Genomic DNA, 19,819 nt, shown 5'->3' on the forward strand with positions numbered 1-19,819 from the left:
TTTTATCTTTAAATTCCCACAGATCAGAGATATTTTATGGCATCGCTTTGATTTTAGACGCTATAGCTCTTGTCAGTTATACAAAAAAATGCGAATTTCGTGGAAAAATCAGGTTTAGATACCTCGCCGGTGTGAGTTTCGACTTTGTTGCTCTGGGCACTTTTGTAGAGTGAACAATTCTGAGAAACATGCGTTTCAGGCCTTTCCACGGTGAGCTCTTGTTTCGGTGATCGCATCAATATTGGTGTGTTTCTAAAGGGATCAGCTTCTACGCAAAAACTACTCATCGTTCTTCTGAATTGTTCCGATTCTGCTATCTTACTGACAGGGCTTTGAGTGCCGTTGCTTGTCAAGCAGTCTTGCACACTGCTGCTTTTGTTTTTGTTATTTTTATTTAAATAATTCTCCATTCGTTTGTTTTTTACAGCGCATCGTGTATAGGGGGGTGGGCCGAAATAGGCAGGAACGGGTGTACCATCGGAAATCATGGCTCTACCACAGTTCCCTGAGGCCTGTCCTTCGCTTTACCAGTCCCGGAAAACACGGACGGACCGGCGCTCGCCCGGGGCAACGCTGGCTACTACCCCTGCGCCCAATGCACACTCCTTGACCAGGGACCGGAGTGGCTGTTTACTGATACACCACGCAGCTAACACCTCGGCAGAGCAAGCTCACACACCTTTTCCACTCTACCAGCGGAAGACATCGCTGTCAGGATAGCCAAGGACTCTCAGTGCGCCGCGCTGTGTACTGGTCCAGTTGTAATACCAGCCGCACGTAACATGGTGAACAGACGCTGACCAGGAACCCGCCCATTATGGGTCCGTCGCGCCTGGATTTTGCTTTTCTTTCATCATGTCCAAACATGATGAGGGGACACATATATCTGTGTGGCTGTGTCGATTCGCCACAGTCACAGGAGCTTCAGCGGATCTGCTAGCTTTTATGCCGCATCCTTCACTCCTGTCGCTCATCGTCGGGGATTGTCAAAACGAATGACTTATTTCGCAACTAACCTGCTACTACAGGCCGTTCGGCTATCCGCGACCTGCCGACCAACCACCATTTTGGACATACTGGACTCATCAGGATAGTGTAGCTCTGAGTGCTCTCGTCCGTGTCGAATAATAATCTCCTTTTTTGAAAGTAACACATTATAATATTTATCAGATAAAGAGAAGCGCGTATTTTGTGTACAGCTTTTATTATATTTGCCCAATTTGCGGAGTTGAACGCATTCGTAACATCCAGGGTTATTAGCGCATTATATATGTTATTATACATGTTAACGAACATACTAGGTCTTAGAGTCATGCCTTCTTTAAGGGTTCTATTTGGTATACCATCTATTCCAGGCGCCTTAGAGTTTTTGATTTGTTTCGCAATAGCCAATAGTTCTTCTTCTGTGACTACTAAGGATGGCACTGTAGCGTCGTTTCGCTTAACACAGGAAATGGGGACATGTATCGGGAATAACGTTTCTTATAAATGATGCATTCTTAGGTTGCGGCGACTTATTTTTAAACTTCGACATACAAATTTTCTATACCGTTCCCCAGGGGTCTTTGTTTGCTTCTTCACGGAGCTTTTAGAAACAGGATTTTTTGCTGCTGGTAATGTCTGGCTTCAGTAACTTTTTTTAGGCATTTAAATGCTTCTCCCAGTCGGATTTCGTTTTCACCTCCCTGGTTAACCTGTAGGCGGCGTCTAGCAGAGTGACAGAGCTTCTTCAGCTTGGCTATTTCTTCGTTCCACCGGTATACTGGCTTACGATTATTGTTGTATCTCGTCCTGCGCATAAATGCGTTACATGCTGCAATTAGTTCCTTCTGCCCGCGGATACTAAGTGAGCGGCGTCTTCGTCTAGTGCCTTTGCCGCACTTAAAAACGTCAAGATCAAATTCCTTTTGGAGGTAATTCTTCTACAGGGTTCCATTCCTTTGGAGAACGAAACTGCAGCAATTATATCTAAATGGTCGCTATTTGTGTACATATCTGACACCTTTCATTTAGTATGCCTGCTAAGAGTGTTTTTAGCAAACATTAGGTCTATTATGGAACCTTTATTTCTCTTTTTAAACGTTTTTTGTGTGCCACTGTTTAACATCATAAGGTTTGTTTGACTCAAAAATTTTAGGATGAGGCCACCTCGATGGTTTGTAATTCTGCTACCCCAAGCAGTAGACCATGCGTTAAAACCTCCTGCTATTATTATTGGCGATTTGTTTCTGGTCTATAGAGACAGCTCCAGGAGAAAATCTTCAAATTTGCTAATTGTTGCGCTAGGACGAGCATAGCAGCTTACATAATATATACCTCATATATCCGTCCATGTAAAGCCGTTATGAACTTCTTTGGAGCGTGATGTAAAGGCTTGTCCCTTGCAGGCCCATATTGCTGCCTTGCCACTTTTACCTTTACTCCAAGTGCTTTCCGAACGGTGGCAATACAATACAATACAACTGTTTGTTTTAGCAGATCTCGTGCTGCAGCGCAGTGATTAAGGTTTAGCTGTATTAGCCTTGTTTTTTCATTGTCTTCATCATTTCTACGTGCTTCGGACAGGCCATATTTGATTTACAGCGCTCTTCTTTACAAAATATTCAGCTCGGGGCATTTTTCCACACCTTTGTCACGCGCCCTGTAGCTCCGCAACGCGTACAGACTTGTCAATCAGACTAACACACTTTGTGCCATATGACCGAGTTGGAAACACCTAAAACAATGGGTAATAGGTGAATATTCTCAGAAACGACATATAGACCACCCTATCTTAACTTTTCCGAATTTTAATGCAGCTTAAGCATCCTGATCACGCAGGCATACAAGAGCTAGTTGTGTGCCACTACGAGTTTTCTCAATTTTTGACGTTTGATTTCTCCAGGTTTTGGTCCCACACTCGTTTTTAGTGCCTCGCAGATTTCTTTAGGTGTTGTAATTTCGTCTAGGTCCTTACACACTATTGTAACGTTATGGGTTTTTGGTTGTATCAGTGCCATTTCACCCACCGTTTCCTCTAAGACGCTTTGAAATAATTCTGCTCGCTTGTCTGCCTAATTTTTGAGCTCAATCAGTAAGTCTCTTTCATCGTTTTCCGTATGTAGGTCACGTTTGATCCCAGCTCTTCAAGACCGCTATAGATTTCTATCTTCCGGAGAATATCAGCATACGACGCACCTTCCTTTTTTTATTATTATGATGGCATCCAGTTTCTTTCTGGATCAGCTTCCTCTTTTTCACAACGTTCACCCATTTTTCTCCTGCATTATGTTGACCCGTAATATTTTCCTGTATTACTTTTGTGGCCTCACTGGTGATTTGTTGCACCTTTTCAATAGCCTTTTTAGGTTCTTTCGTGGGTGGTAAGTATCTCGATCCTTCTCGCATTCGTATAGGGGTATTCATTTCTTTTTGTAAATATGAGATACCTGTGTTGCTTTTCCAGCCTTTTGTCTTATTTTCTGTCTTGCCCGTTTCCGCCCATCTGCAATACCAACATCCTCAGAGTACCAGTGAATATGTGTATCGTCATCCATATACAGTAGCTAGAAAAAGTAAGTTATCAAAGTGAAATATAAATCACTGAAGTTAATAAAATTTTAAAGTTTACATTTTTCAAACAAAATATTTTTTTTTTATTGAGACCATATTTCAAAGTATGTAATGATAGTAATTTTAAAATCAAAAATTAGTTTTTTGCTTTTATAAAAGGAAAACATAAACACATACAGTAAATTGCATGTAGAAAAAGTGAGTTATCAAATTCTTTAATATCCACAATGTCTATAATTTCGTGTAGCTAGTTGACCCAATCGTTGTTGCATGGAGTTGACAAGCTTCAAACACTCATTTTGAGGAAAATTATTCCAAATGTTATAGATGCAGTCCTTCAAATCAGTCAGGTTTTGGGGTTTCTCTTCAGTTATACGCATCTTAAGGATTGCCCAAGCATTTTCAATTGGTGACAAGTCAGGGCTTTGAGGAGGCCATTTCAATACACTCACATTTTCATTTTGTAGATGTTCTGTGATGACTTTTGCAGTACGAATTGGCGCAATGTCTTGTTGAAGAAGGAAATCATGGCCAATTAAGCGGCGACCCTCGGGAATCGCGTGCTGATTCGCATTCGCAGATAAGCATCCCCAAACCATTAAGCCTTTTTCCACCGACTTAACTGTGGGTAGAGTGCACCTGTATGATAGTTCTTGTTCGGTTGAGCGCCAAACGTAAACCATACCGTGGGAGTAACGAAGTCTAATCATCGATTCATCAGTCCAGAGCACTTTATGCCAAAAATTTTGAGGTTTCAATATGTGCTCTTCATAAAATGTTTGTCGTTTTTTCTTATTCTGCTCATTTAGGTATGGTAACTTTCTTGCAACGCGGCCGTGAATTTGGCTAGGCGCAGTCTATTACGGACAGTGTGCACTGAGGGGACCTTCTTGCCTTCTTTTATAAGCTGTGCGCGAATTTTTAGAGCTGATTTGAAAGGATTATAATTGGAAATATCCAAAATTCGTTTATCAACTCTCTCCGTTGTAATTTTTGGGCGCCCTTGTCTCTTCTTCCTGATGACTCGATTTTCTTTGTTGTAGCCTGCAACAACTTTCCATATTGCGACTTGGCTTTTGTTAAATTTTTCAGCAATATAACGCTGTGTGTGACCATCTTTATGCAAACGAATTATGGCTGAACGCTCCTCATTCGTTAATTGCTTAAAATTCACCATTTTCAAATTTTTTTTTAAACTCACTGTACAAAAATCGCCTTAATATTTCAAAAAATTAAATAAAAATAAAAACCAAAGTTTTACTTACCAATTCAATTTCAAAATTTATAAAATACTTAATTCTTGCACTTTTAATGTTGTTTTGTAATTTAATTTTAAGTTTTAATATGAAAAACCCCAATTACCGCACTTGATAACTTACTTTTTCCACGCTTTGTCGCTGAGTATTTTTATAAAATGCCACGCAAAATTTTTTCCAGACACGCGGTCGCCACTAAAATCATCAATTGCGGTACTTTGATAACGGTACTTTCCGAACATATGCAAAAAAAATTATACTCGATAACGCAAAAAAGTATAGAGCATTTAAAACAGTGCTGGATGTTTTGATAACTTACTTTTTCTAGCTAGGTACTGTATGTATGTTAATACTTATTTCTATTGTTTGGAAAGTTAAAGCTTGTGCGGCCATTATTTTGATACATATAATTATGTATATACCTTATCTCAATTAGTTTTAGGTGTTACAAACAACCATTAGGGGAACATACCTGTTATAACTTAAGGTGCAATTATAGGTGCTATGACCATAACCATATAAAACAGCTGATCGAACCAACTTACGGTGGCCATCATTTTGATACATATAACTCTCTACCTTATTTCGATTAGTTTTGGGTGTTACAAACAACCATTAGGAGAACAAAACTGTTATAACGTAAGGTGCCATGCCATAAAACAGCTGATCGATCCAACTTTACGATGAACACTGTTTCCAATTAGTGGTGCCCTACCAAAACGCCATGGCCATAACCATAAACAGCTGTTTTTGTTTTTTGTTTTGTATTTTGGTGTTTCTTTTTTGCTCGTTTGCGGTTATTGATAATGTTGACTTTCATTTTGTATATTTTTCAATAATATTGATAAAATTATTTTATTATTTAAATTACATGTATATTCTATCAATTTCTTTGTTACTGCTAATTTTATTTTCTTTCTTTGGCATTTTCGAAATGAAAACATAAACTACAAATATAAATATCAGCTGTTTATGATTTATCGACTGTAGTGAATATCGTTACGGTTATGACAATAGTTATGGCTATGTCACATACGATACATTCGTGTGTTAATTTTTAGCATGTGGTGATTAACATTGACACTTACGATAACAGATAAAATGCGAGCAAAGCTTGATTTATCTTATAAAAGAAAGATAATTTACAAATATTCTTCAATAGATTCATTTAAAACATCTTTTATATATATTGAATGTTCTAAATTTAGGTACTCCACATAATATCTATTTGAAATAATTTTGTTTGATGCAAAGACTTTTTTGTTCTTTAAATTTTTCTTGTTAGAAGGCACTATAACTAAAGTTAACTTTTTAAATGTTTTAAATATTAAAATTATCGAAATATCCACATTTCGGAAAAATTAATAATGTTTTATCCAACATAGCAGTTCGAAGCTTGCTTAAGTTTTAATTATTTTTTTTTTTAGAATTGACACCTTTGCGTATTTCATCCAATTTAAAAATCTTTATGACTAATTTCCTCACTAGCAATATCCGGGCCTGCACCAACTCAGCGTAAAATTGTGGGCCATTCACTTGAAGCCTACATGGTTCGATTGCGCACAAATGATTCAAATGTACTACGTACCGAATCGTTGGGCATCATGGTATGACCCGAAAGCTAAAATTTTCATTTCTATTCTAAAATTTGAAAATATATCATTGTTAGAACAGATTTGTTGCGATTTTAGCCAACGCAAATGTCCCAATATGCAATAGGTTCATTTCGCCAACTATACATCATTAAAATATTTATGGAGATAAGGCTCATCCCGTGAAGATGTGGCTTTTATATAATTGTGGGAAAGTTATGGAAACTCCAGCTCAGAGTTAATACTTGAACCCCATCGAAATTTTGTGGGTGTTTAAAAAAAAAAAGTATCTCAACGGAGTCCAAAGGATCGAGTAGAGCTGAAAACCGTAATATCAGAATACCAAATAACTACGTCATAGAAAAACTAATTTACTCTAAGAAAACCCGACTAGAGACTATGTATGCTACAAAGGGAAGTCACACAAAATATTAATTAGCAATTTTCGCATTTTGTTTCACTTTTTCTTTAAAGTGCAATGTCAAAACACTTTCTTCACAGAAAGTTAAATTTTGGCATTTTCAATGTACTCGTTTGCTGAATTTTATATGTTTCCTTTTTGTACATCATTTTAAATGTATTGTATAACTACATATAATAAACTTAGATATATGTTTGAACAAAAAATTATTTTTACGTACTAATATCCGTAAATATTTTGTTTGGTTGGTAATATTTTATCTATTTTATATGAGTGTAAAGGCATAATTTTTTATGGCACATACAATTTGGATGAACTGTTGTGCTAAGGTAAAATGTAATTCGTCATATATTGCTGAAGTATTAGGAATATAATTATAATATTTTGCCAGCTGATGAGTGGCGAACAACAACTTTGCATCAAAAACTTAATTTCGTAAAAAATGGCTTATACAATTTTTGAATTTTTATAAAAAGGGAACAATGTATGCATACTATAATCAATCAATTACGAATACTTATTGAAACGCTTTCAACTTTTAAATGTTCACGAAATTGTACAAACGCTAAAGTACCGATTTGTGAATTTTCCACCAGTACACAGACGAGTGTTTTTAGAATGTCAGAAATTGCGATAAGAATGCATCAAAACGAGCGAAACTATAAAAAAAACAAGGCATTCGGCAAAAGTTTCCTCAAGTCAATACTACGGAGATTCATCCAACTTTTTCGCCACTTGAAATTGAGAGCGTAAATAACTCATCCTACTTAGACGCTTGTCAAAATCGGGTAGGTTTGACGTTTAGCAATTGGAAGGACTGGAACGGCCAAAGTTAAATAATCCTGCAAGATCACTCAAGAAATTTGTAAAATATTAAAAATAATAGAAAAAAGGAAGTGTAAACGTATTTTATTTAATGTCTTGTGATGTGAAGATCGCAGTGCAATTTATCATAAAAAACATCAAAACTGCCTGTATATTGCTCACGAACTTCAAACTGCATTTGTAAACACACAGATGCGCGATTATCTTGAGTAAGAACGATGTATATATTGTTATTCCCGTCCATTAACGTGAATTACACTGATAATTCCGAAAAGTATACAATATATTGTGGTACACTTTTACGACTGGCTACACAAAACACATGATAATAAATATTGCACGTGCAAATTTAATTTGACTTCCTAAAAAGGTATGAAAGGGCGTGCAGCAAACGGAAAAAATTTCAACCTTAACATGATGCAAAAATACTATATATGACTTACTTTGCATATTTTTTGGTCGTTTTTGGGAAAAATATAATTGGTGAAATAAGTATTTTAGCGAAGTAGTTATACGTACTATATTCAAAATGTTACACTACTTAATTTCTTACTATATACGACTAGTATACTCAGCCCGATTTGCCTGGCTTTATTTAAGCAAACATGAACCATTAGTTAACAAAATCACAAAAACGTTTTTTTAACTAACTCTTTAGTTTTAACTTATATCGTAGTGTACTATATACTTACATAAGAATGTACATACAGGGTTCGTCCGGAATGTAATAAGACCGATTTTCTTCCGCCGTGACTATACTTCGGAGAGTGCGCGCACCGACTGGACTCAGTAGAGGACGTTCTTAGCTGACGAACGAACGGCTGGTCAGTTATCTCCGAGCACTTGGAGAGTCAGGACAAACATTTTCGCGCGACGGTACTCGGTAAATCTGCAATAGAGACGTTTGTTTTGATCAAACAGGATTACCCAGATGTTACTTTAATAAGAAGTAGTGTGTTTCGGTGGCCTTTTTGGAGGGCCGGGAATAGGTCGCTGATGAAGACCGTGCTGGGAGACCTACGACTTCAACAAACACCGACAATGTGACTCGTGTGCGCAAAGTTTTGAAGTCCGACCGTCGACTAAGTATTCATTTAATTGCCCAGATGTTAATTTTTTAAAATCTGTGGTTCATGACTTTGGGACGGAGCACTTGAACATGGGCAAAGTATGCGCAAAGATTGTCCCAAAAAGGGCTCACTGACGACGATAAATTGCGGCGAGTGGAAGTGTGCCACGAAAATTTGAACTAGTGTGAAAGTGACTGACCCCAAATTTTTGAATCACGTTATCACAAGTGACGAGTCATGGATCTTTGTGTATGATCCCGAAACAAAGAGGCAATCATCATTTTCTTTTGAGACGATAGGGGGCATCTAAGCAACATGCACCTCGACTCTCAAGGCTATTCCGGAGAATGCCTTCCGTGACGCCTTCAATGCTTAGAAATCGCGCTGCATCGACTGGCTCCTTTTGAGTCATTTCATTTAAAAAGTTTTTAAAGAATTGTAACGATTGGTTCAATATATTTTTGTTTAATCGACTCAGTCCTATTACTTTCCGGATAAACCATGTATGGCCCTCGTTATGTAAAAAATCAAACACTCGAGCAAGCGACAAAAAAGGAACAGGCGCACCATCATCGACCACCAAGATTCGAGCTAGCTGTGCATATTTTAGTATTTAATATTAAATTGAAATCAAATTTATTCATAAGGAACGCGCGCGTTCCGCGATGTCAAATGTTGCCGTTTATTTTCTATGCGCCTCTTTCAACCACAATTCGTTTTCATATGGAACTTCCCTTCAAATGCTGGAGTATAACAAAAATAATCTTAAACGAAATTTAATAAAAAAGTTTCAATAAAATTGAAAAGAAAAATAGTCTGGAAACTCCGTATTTGCATGTTGCCAAGAAATTAAAGTATCTTCTGATGTTAACTTTAGGAAAGAAAAGTCTCACGTGGCTCATTGCCGCCTCTCAAAATTTATTTTTTATTCATTTTTCTTCTATATATGGTATTAAGTTATAAAATTGTCATTTATATGAACTCCTGTATCCTGTATATATAATAATTATTTTATATTTTTACTTAATATATAATTTCACAGTTTTTCGATTTAGCCCATTTTATATATAACGCTTTAACGCTATGAAAATGCAACCCAATTAAAAAATCGTAGTACTTGAAAAGAGCATAAGTCAATTTTGAATAATAAAGCACTGCAAAATGAACAAAAGTGTCGAAATAGCCGACGTTATCGCGAGACGTCGATGCATAGAAACTTTGTCAACTTCGCAGCAATGTGCACAATGCAACGTCAATACGTGTATGTATGCGAGCTCACATGTATATTTGTCTATATATTCGCCCAAACTCGCCGTTACTTTCATGGACAGAGGCCTCTCAACGGAGGAGTTTATCCTATTATAATAATGCTTAATTTCTTTTGGGAAATACTGATACCTTACAACTTATTTAACGCAAAATTAAAAATATACGTAAATTTATACTAATTTTAAAATGTTTTAAAGAAAATTAATTCGAAAAAACTAATATAATTATGGGGCATAATGTCCCCAGACCCCTTCGTGCCTACGGCCGTTCAACTGTTCCGTTGTTTATATGTATATATAGACAAGGGATTTTCGCCTGGTAGCGAGGCTGCGTTCCAGGTATAAACCATTTTTAAATTATTTTGTTTATTTCTAACAAAATTCTAAACTTAAAAATATATGTTGACTCATGCAAATTATTTCTCTACTCCATTTTTCAGTTTGTACAATTTGGTAACAAAATGTTTTGCTTCACTTTACTACTTCATTCTTGTGAAAGCGCCACATCTAATTCGTATTTCCAGTGCGCGTCATATTGAAATTTACGAAAATTATCTCATTATCCGCGCGTTTATCACAAATGTAACGGGAAATCCATATGAAGTACCAAATCGGTACGAACTGGATGTCAAAAAATGTAAACAAAGAGGGACATGTTTAACTTGGTATTGTACACTTTGATCGGACGTTTCTGAATTTACTTGCCCTTTTCAGTGTGTTGCAGTTTAGCTAAATGTTAAATAACATGCTTTTGTCTAAATTTAACATGCTTTGTTATAAGTAAGCAATGTTTTTTAATTTACGCTATTAAGTCGGTTAAAAATGAACATTTTCTGAATAGGGTTATATATAAATAGTGATTCATTTCGATTTTTAAAGAAAACCACAGAAGCTTCAAATTTAATGGGTAATGTTTACCGTTCGAAAGAACATTTTTTGGCATTTATGTTTTGGAGAGATGTAATCATCTTTCTATTGTAATCATCTTTCAATTGTTAGTCGCGGCTACGTCCTAGATGGTCCATCCATTGAGTCCAATTTTCAATGACTCGTTCGATCGTTTCCACTGGTAACTAAAGAATAACACTCGTGATGTTCATGCGTTTAATTTCAGACATCAAATAGTCGGTTATTATGGTGCGATAACGGTCGCCATTGACGGTTACATTTTTGAAGAATTATGGACCGATGATTCCACCAGCCCACAAACCACTCCATACTTGTTTTTTCTGGATGAAACTTCAGGTTCGTTCGAGATGCGGCTTTTTCGCTTGTTTACATACACATTGCGCCAGAATTGGGCCTCATCGCTGAACAAAATTTGGTTCGAAAACGTCGGATCTTCTTGGAAAATATCGTTTAGGAAGGTCGAGCGGCTTCAGCTCTTGCACAAGCTGTATATTGTACGCTTTCAATTTAACATCTCGACGTAAAATGCGCCAAGTCCGTCCATACGTCAGTCCGAGTTACTGCGAACGGCGCCTTTCCACGGTCTTTTTGTACACTCTCAGCTGCTATATTTTCTTCACTGAGTGCAGGCCATAGTCCATTCGGTCGAATATTATCCAATAATGAATGCCAAGTAAATGTTTGTCAGTCAGTCTGTTTGTGCAAGCTGTAACTTCCACAAAAATTGAGATATCGTAATAAAACACATGTTTTTTGGCGAAAAGTAGTGTACGAGTTCGTAGATTGGTAATTAGACCACTGCCGCGTCCTCAAAATGCCACTAATATAAAGTGTCATAACTGCCGCACTAAATTGCGATACAAAATTTATATTTTATACAGGAGTTCGCAGTAGTGGGAGGCCGGGCGCCTTCTAAATAGTTAAATATACAAGTCAAGTGATATACTCAAGCTAACTCAACTTGCTAAGAAGAGGGATTATTACCATAGCGTTTATTTATACACTGAAAATGGGTAAAATCAGCTAATAACCGTAACAAATAAAAATGCGATCGCTCACAAATAAATCAGCTACCAGCTTATACTTCTGGTATGTGGGGTTACCCAACCATTCCTACCCTCCATTATGAAAATCGTTTCAACACTAACATAACTATTTTCGATCTTCCGGTTCACTTTATGTCCCATCTATTGGTCAAGGAACCTTAATACAATATAAAACAAATGGATGAAATCATGGCGATACTTTAGAGCTCAATTTCAAGTTTTGCCAACTCCTGAAGTTGTTTTCTAGGCTATGATCCTTGCAAGTTGCAGAATATAAAATGTTTCGTTACACCCAAATATCTCGTTCCTTACTTGTTTTTTATTTTGTTGATATACATGTCCCTGAAGTAGGATAAATTCTTTGAGAAGGTTAAAAATTTGGTAGAAATCAGTTATACATTTTTACTAAAAATCGCACGATTTTTACTATTTTCAATGTTCCGTTGTATTGCGAATTTACATACAAAATGTGCTAACTTTCAAATTATTTAAATATATGGTGATAAAGATCGTGATCTTGTATATATTGAAGCTTTATCAGTCGCCTTTCGGTATGGTCGCTGTTAGTGGCAGCAGTTAAATATAATGATAACCGTTTTTTTTTTTAATTTATTTCAATGCTTGCTTCAGGTTCTTGCAGTTTACGTAGGCCGTATTTATAATTGATCTTTGTATGGCATGACCTAAAACCATCGACGCCAATTTTTGATAGTGTCTACTTCTGCCGTTACCGAATATCTATTTTTTTTAGGGAGACTCTTACTAAACAATAAATGTGATCATTAATAGTACTTGTAAATATTGTGTCTAATTTGTTCTCATAAATTGTATAATAATTGAATAAATTTGAAATTAACTTAAATTGCATCTCTATATATGTAACAAAGACACTAGTTATGTTTTATAAAATTAAATATCTTCATAGTTCGAGTTCAGTATTTAGTATGTATTCTAAGTATTGGTGTCCGATATAAATTAGTGAACAAATAAACAAATATCCATACATATGAAGAAAGATAATGACGTCCTAATTATGTATGTATGTATACCAACGTTAACACAAAATAATACATTATATCTAGTTATAATTATATTATCGCATATGCATATGTAGTATAATAATGGAATTTTTAACAAAAAAGTATGCTTATAATATTTCCATTTTCTATATTTCTGAGTATTCCAAAACTATATTGTTATTTCATAAATAAATACACAATTAAACGTGTCATCTGAATCAAACTTATTTGGTATAATTTCAATATTCTTATCTACTTTACTTGGAACTGTATTATGTTAAATTTCCATTACTACTGCCTAAACTACTCGGTTATAATGTACCAAAAACTTATTGATATATTTTGGTAAAAATTGCTCCATACGAAACCTGTCGATTACAATAACTTGGTCTAAATCTAATCAAAGCAGCAAGACGTCAGGAAATAATTAAAATAACTGAACAACTGATTGAGGCCATAAATAGCGGTGACTTCGATGGATACACGTAAGTTTTATAAATATATTATTTTTTAAGTAAGCATATTTATATCACACATTGCTATAAAAATCACTTTTATTTAAGGCCACTTCTATACGAGTATAGTTGTCGGTCTACTAGTAATGATAATCATAGTTTTGTACTGCATATGGTTACTGATCTCATTGTACTTGAAAACGATAAGAATATTCTCTATGTTGAGGGGACGAGGGGAAATGTGCGCAAGAATTCATAAAAATGGTATGAAATGAAGTACAATGAAGCTCATTGTAATTTAAAATGTAATTAATTTGTGCATTTGTTAGGAAAGTACTAGGTTCTTAAAAACGGAAAAAGTTATTACTTATAAGGAAGCAGGATTGCAAATAATACAATAAAAAATAATATGAATTTAATTATTTTTATTTTGCGATTCCAAACACAATATTAAAAACTAAAAAAATGTTAATCCCAAATACCGGATTGAAACAAATACTTTATTTTCCCTTATAGAGTATAAGTTAATCCCAAAAACTGGGCTAAAAATTTATTCAATATTTAATAATAAGTTAAATAATTTGAGTTTTAAAAATAAATTTTGAATCCCAAATACCGGATTGAAAAAAAATATACCCCAAGCATATGATAACGAATTAAAATTTTTCCCCTTTGTGTACTTCGTGTTCTGGCATTTTAAACTAGATAAATTAAAATTTAAAATATTTATTATTAAATATTAAAAGAATAATAATCCGAAATATATTGGAACTCGATTGAAAATCGAAATTAAAAATTTAAAACTTAATTTTAATCCAAGGTACAATTTGATTTATAATTTTTATTTCAAGATGTTTGGTATTTATAGTTGAAAATTGAAAATTGTTTTTTGATTGAATAGTAGACTAGTGCAATGAAAAATAATAAAAAAAATGATAAAACGGAAAAAAATTCATAACTGATATAAAAATCCATCGGACACGAAAGATAAAATAAATAACTTGTTTTGAGCAGTTACCATGTATAATGAAAATAATAAGGGTATACATTATGACAAAAAGTAATAAAGCGCAAAATATTTAATTATTCATAAATATTTATTTTGTCGCCTTCAAAGTAATCCCCACCGGATGTAATACACTTATGCCAACGATTTTTCCAGTCCTGGAAACATTTATATTTTTTTGGATGGCCTTCAGCTCCTTGAGCGAATTTTATTTTATCTCTTTGATCGATTTAAAACGCGTTCCACGGAGCGACAATTTCATTTTGGGGAACAAGAAAAAGTCACACGGAGCCAAATCTGATGAATATAGTGGTTGATCGAAGATGTTCATTACGTTTCTATCTTTAAATTCGTTCATACCCAAAATATCCACCAAAATCATTTGAGCAGACTCGCGAGAGATGTCGAGCTCTCTTGCCATCACTTTAACACTTGTCTGAAGATTTTCAAGCACAATATCTTTCACTTTTTTAATATTTTCATCAGCTGAAGAGGTCCAAGTTCGTCCACAGCGAGGCATGTCTTCGACGATTTCTCGACCGTCTTTGAAGACTTTCTACCATTCATAGGCTTGTGTTTTTGAATCACCGTAAGCCTTTTCCAACATTCACAACGATTCCGTACACGAAGTTTGGTTAGAAATACAAAATTTGAGATAAATTCTTTGTTCGATATTTGTATACATTGTAAAAATCGCAACGCACTACTGAAGTGTACTGACTTAATCAGCTGCTGTTAGCAAACTGATACACAGATCTTGCTCATATTTGGTATAGTAATTAAGCACAGCCCTATCAACTTAGCAAAATTCATTTTTTCATATATCATTTACTCGGATAATTTAATTACAATTTCCGAGTGCATTTTTGTCTTAACATAAGAATTACGTACCCCCAGCGAAATAAAAAAAACGCATCATTTACGTTGCTTTTGGTTTACATTTCAGCTCTTGTAATTCGTGTTTTTTTTAATAAAAAAAAATTTAAGCAAACGCAAATTTTTTTCTCACAAAAAGTTATTATTATTTTTTTTGCTGATCAAAAACAGTCTATTCGTAAAATAGCAACACTATTGGATGGTTCAATTGGGTTAAAATATACTTAATTGAACGCGAACCAAGTGGAGATCTGTAATTTTTTCTGATGAGTCGAAGTTTAACATTATTGGACCTGATGGTTATCCAGCAGTTCATCGCAGATGTGGCGTACGATTAGGAGAAAATTTGCTTTCCTCCTATAGTATGGCATTTCCAAGTAGAAATCGGAATAAGTTTTAATATTAGAGGGCTCAGTGAACGCTGAGAAATATAGTAATATTTTAACGGAAGAGATGATCCAAGTCCGTTTTCTTATGATAATTATTCACCTTGCAATCGCGCTCGCTCGGTAAGATAGAATTAGAAGACTTTTTACCTCCGTAATTTTTTTAAGTTAAATCGTTAATTTTGACATTTGGCATTGCAAAATTAAAGGAAAATTTGGGTATTCCTTCACTGGATTACCCATCAAGCGTCCGGATATCAATCCAATATAGAATGTAAGGGTCTTAATAAAACAATAGAAGAAGTGGGATTGAAAGCAGTAATCGCCGAATATTTAAGCGCTTTATTTTAATCCATCCCAAATAGAATTAAAAGCGACATAAGCGCTAAAAGTGGCACCACAAATTAATAGAGAGATAATAAACATTCTCTCAAATTTTGAAACCGAAATTCAAATTATTACGGTCGCTACAGCGTTTTTCTCAGAATGGTGTTTTTTAACAGGGTTTCCACTCTCAAAGGAAGAGTCTTAAAGATATCTAGTTCCAACTTGGAGAGAACATTTTTAACGTCATTCTCCATCGCGCTATGGAATTTTATTTTGTTTTTTGAAATCATCATATTTTTTCTACGAAAAACTGTAGAAAAAGGACCAAATTCGATACTTTTTGTTCAAACAGCCTCCATTTTGTCAAATTAATAATTCCGTAGCGAGAAAGCGACTTTCCTACAGATTAATAATCTTTTTGAAGTTTTTGTTTCAGATCAAAATTGCGCCGGCAATAGTGGACATCGAACAGCACTTTTTTTTACGTGTCATTTCAACAATTTATTTAACACCCAATAAATAAACATAAAAAAAAACATTTTGTTTTATTTTCAAAAAAAAAGCCGGACCGATTAGTTAATTTCAACATTAAAAAAATCGCGAAAATCAGTGATCAGGGCACAATGAGACGATCCGTCAATATTTTTATGCCAATAAACTGCAAACAATTTTAAAATTAGATTTAAGGGGCTATTATATTATATTGTTATATAGTTTCAGCGGTCATTTTCACTTTAAGCATCGCAATTACAAAATATTTCGAATGTGGCTTTTTTTTTGTATCGCTGGGTGTACCTTGTCTTCGGGAAGTGAATGCTACATATCGATTTTATCCAATTCGCCACTGGTAGAATGTTTATGGAAATTTTTAAAAATTAATTAATGTCAGACTCCAGCATCAAACTATATAGTAGTATATTCATCCGTACAATGTAAAAAAGCCAATGTAAAAAAGCACCTTAAATCAATATTTGTAAAGAAATGATAATAAAAATATGTTCTGTTTTTACTTTTTTCAGCAAAATTTGTGATCCTCACTTAACTGCATTTGAGCCTGAAGCTTTAGGCAACCTGGTCGAAGGAATTGATTTCCATAAATTTTACTTTGAGAACGGTAATTATGCAAATTTTTAAAATATTTATTTCAGCAAAAATGTTAAAAAATACAATTTTCAGGAGAAAAAAATTCAAATCTGGATGTAATGTCCTGCTCAAAATTATTAGTCAAACGCCGCATATAAATTATGGAATATTTTTCGATTCTACTATATATTTACAATAACCTAAGTAAACGGTTTATAGTCAATCGGAAAGTCGAAAATCACTATATTGGGTAAGATAGAGCTGAGGGAAAATCAGAACTACTTCCAATTATAGTATGCCCAAGGGAATAACTCAAGTTAATTTTATTAAGACAAACCATACAATTTTCGATGCATTCATCAAAGGGAAATATTCCAGAATAATGAAACGCACTACATGTACTATATGAGGCCGAAATTAATTCAACGACCAGTTGCACTCCCTTTTCTTTGGCATCAAACTATGATATATCCCAGATTAGAGGTTCTCATATTACTTAATATATTGTAATTGACGAATATATGCGATAGAGAGTCAATAGGGACTTCGGAAGTCATTATAAGAGGTATATGGTTAAGCAAAGCACTGAACCGATTCTGGGCCATTTCATTCCATTTATTGTTTAGCTTGACATTTTTCTTTCCTATTTTAAATGATTTATTCTGCCCTTAACAGGGTATATTATGTTTGCCGCGAAATTTGCAACACCCAAATTCGCAGAACCTATAAAATAAATTTATATATAAATGTTCAGGTTATTCTGAAAGGCGTTGCAAAAGTGAATTGCGTTGCGAAGGTCAAACGGCACTCTGTAATACCTGCACATTCGCATTGTTAACAGTTTCGTACTTGGAACTCCTGGCCAAAACGAATCAGTAGGAGTATCTCCGTGAAGTTTAGCATTGATTAAATTTTTCAGTTAGGACTTCTATTACACATAGCTGACACACAAATTGGATAATCAAAATCAAGTTCGTTAGAAAACCTTTTTTATTTGACAAGTTTCTTCACAAGATTATTGTCCAAAGAAAGTTTACATTAACCGTAGCAATTTTTCAGATCGGACAACTATGCAAATAGCTGTCATACAAACTGACTGATTAACAGCGAAGCGATGACTTGTGTGAAAAACTTTTTTATGTGACAAGATATCTTCACAAAATTTCAGGTGGATTTTTCCCAAAGTAACGCAACAATCTTCAAAAAAATTTCTCAGACCATAGCATATATCTGGCATACAACTAACCGATCAAACTGAAGTCTTGGTATGGAGGTATTTTTTAATTGACAGGGTTTACTCACGAAGTTTGGCAAAAATTATTATCTCAGGCATGACAGTCACAATAGTAGCATATAGCTGTCATATAAACTGAGCGATCAAAATAAGGTTAAAGACTTCATCATACACTTTTATGCTACAAAAATCCACCTGCGAAGGGTATTATAGCTTCGATGCTACCAAAGTTAAAGTTTTTTCTTGTTTTTATTTCCTTTAGTATATTATGGAAATTTATTCTTACATTGTTTTCAGTTCCCTTACAAGTAAACAAATAATTAATATTACATTAGTACAAACAGTACTTTAGTAAGCAAGCCATTTATAATTTGCTGTTGAAGATTTTAAATCAGATATTTCAAAATATGTTTTTTTTTTCCAGTTCTGGGCAAAAATTGCAAAGCTATAAATACTACTATTCTGAATCCTCATGTCCACTTGCTGGGAGAAGATGCAGCATGCATTGCCTATGTCCGTCTAACACAATATATAGACAAGTAAGTATATCGGTAGTTATCAACAACGAAATTGTCGCATAAAAATTAAATTGGAATATATGTATCTGTGGATATTATATGTGGATATTAGCCGCGTTTAGTACGTACTACAATACTGGATAAATAATTTTGCAAAAAAAAAAAAAACATCCGGGCTATTAGCTATTTGCAACACAAATTGTTTAAGTTAATATTAACTAACTGCAAACGTTTCACCCTATATTAGGCAAGGACATGCACACACGCACCAGTCAGAGGAAACACGTGTATGGCATAAACGAGATAATAAGTGGCAGAATGTACATTTTCATCGTAGCGCGTCCGGAAAAATTAGCGGTGCAACAACTTTTGATTTCATTCAACAAAAGTAGAACAATGAACGTATAGCGACGCCAGTAAGCACACCACAAAAACTTTTTGAGGCAGATTATATAAATTAATTGCGGCGCTTGTTCAAAAATACCAAACAACTACAATGTTATTAAACAATTTAACTATAACAACAATTTTAATAGTACGAGCCATAATGGGAGAAATTTAAACTAATATTGAATTCATGAAGCAGTTTGTACACTAGGGTGCTTCAAAAAAAATTTTTTAATTTTTTTTTTCAACTCTTACCTCCTCAAATGTTAATGATTGACCAACAAAAAATCCTCCCTCAAGCCAGGCGCTGAAGCTTAACTCTAAGGAGTCGCTATTTTTTTTTAGGTTCCCATACATTTAACATAGGTGTTTTCGTTTTTTCATTCAAACTAAAATTTCATCAACTAATTTTCGTTTCTCAAAAATAACAAACTTTGATTATCTCAATTACGCGATTAAACATAGTGATTTGAAATTTGGAATTTTTTCAAGAAAAATAAAAAAAGTTTCCGAGAATAATAATTTTGTCGCTGGAATTTTTAAATTTTGAAAAGCCAACTTTTTGAATATGTGATGGTTATTTTTGAGA

The 19,819-nt window shown here is 34.5% G+C and overlaps 1 protein-coding gene across 9 annotated transcripts in view; it reads left to right on the plus strand.

Annotated features, from left to right (window-relative positions):
- Positions 1-19,586, plus strand: part of LOC120781958 (calcium/calmodulin-dependent protein kinase type II alpha chain) — a 171,611-nt gene extending 152,025 nt beyond the window's left edge. For 6 of the 9 annotated variants that reach the window (XM_040114118.1, XM_040114121.1, XM_040114119.1 and 3 more), the window contains 4 exons: positions 13,368-13,443; positions 17,028-17,122; positions 18,750-18,864; positions 19,091-19,586. In XM_040114118.1, coding sequence (XP_039970052.1) covers positions 13,368-13,443; positions 17,028-17,122; positions 18,750-18,864; positions 19,091-19,235 — 431 coding nt within the window. In that variant the 3' untranslated portion in view covers positions 19,236-19,586. Of the gene's footprint in view, positions 1-13,364; positions 13,444-17,027; positions 17,123-17,184; positions 17,342-18,749; positions 18,865-19,090 lie in introns of those variants that run through there. The other 3 variants (XM_040114122.1, XM_040114124.1, XR_005706197.1) reach the window with 2 other exon arrangements.
- Positions 19,587-19,819: the final 233 nt, after the last annotated feature.

The sequence above is a fragment of the Bactrocera tryoni genome, unplaced genomic scaffold (assembly GCF_016617805.1).
Source record: "Bactrocera tryoni isolate S06 unplaced genomic scaffold, CSIRO_BtryS06_freeze2 scaffold_79, whole genome shotgun sequence".
Taxonomy (NCBI): Eukaryota; Metazoa; Arthropoda; class Insecta; order Diptera; family Tephritidae; genus Bactrocera; species Bactrocera tryoni.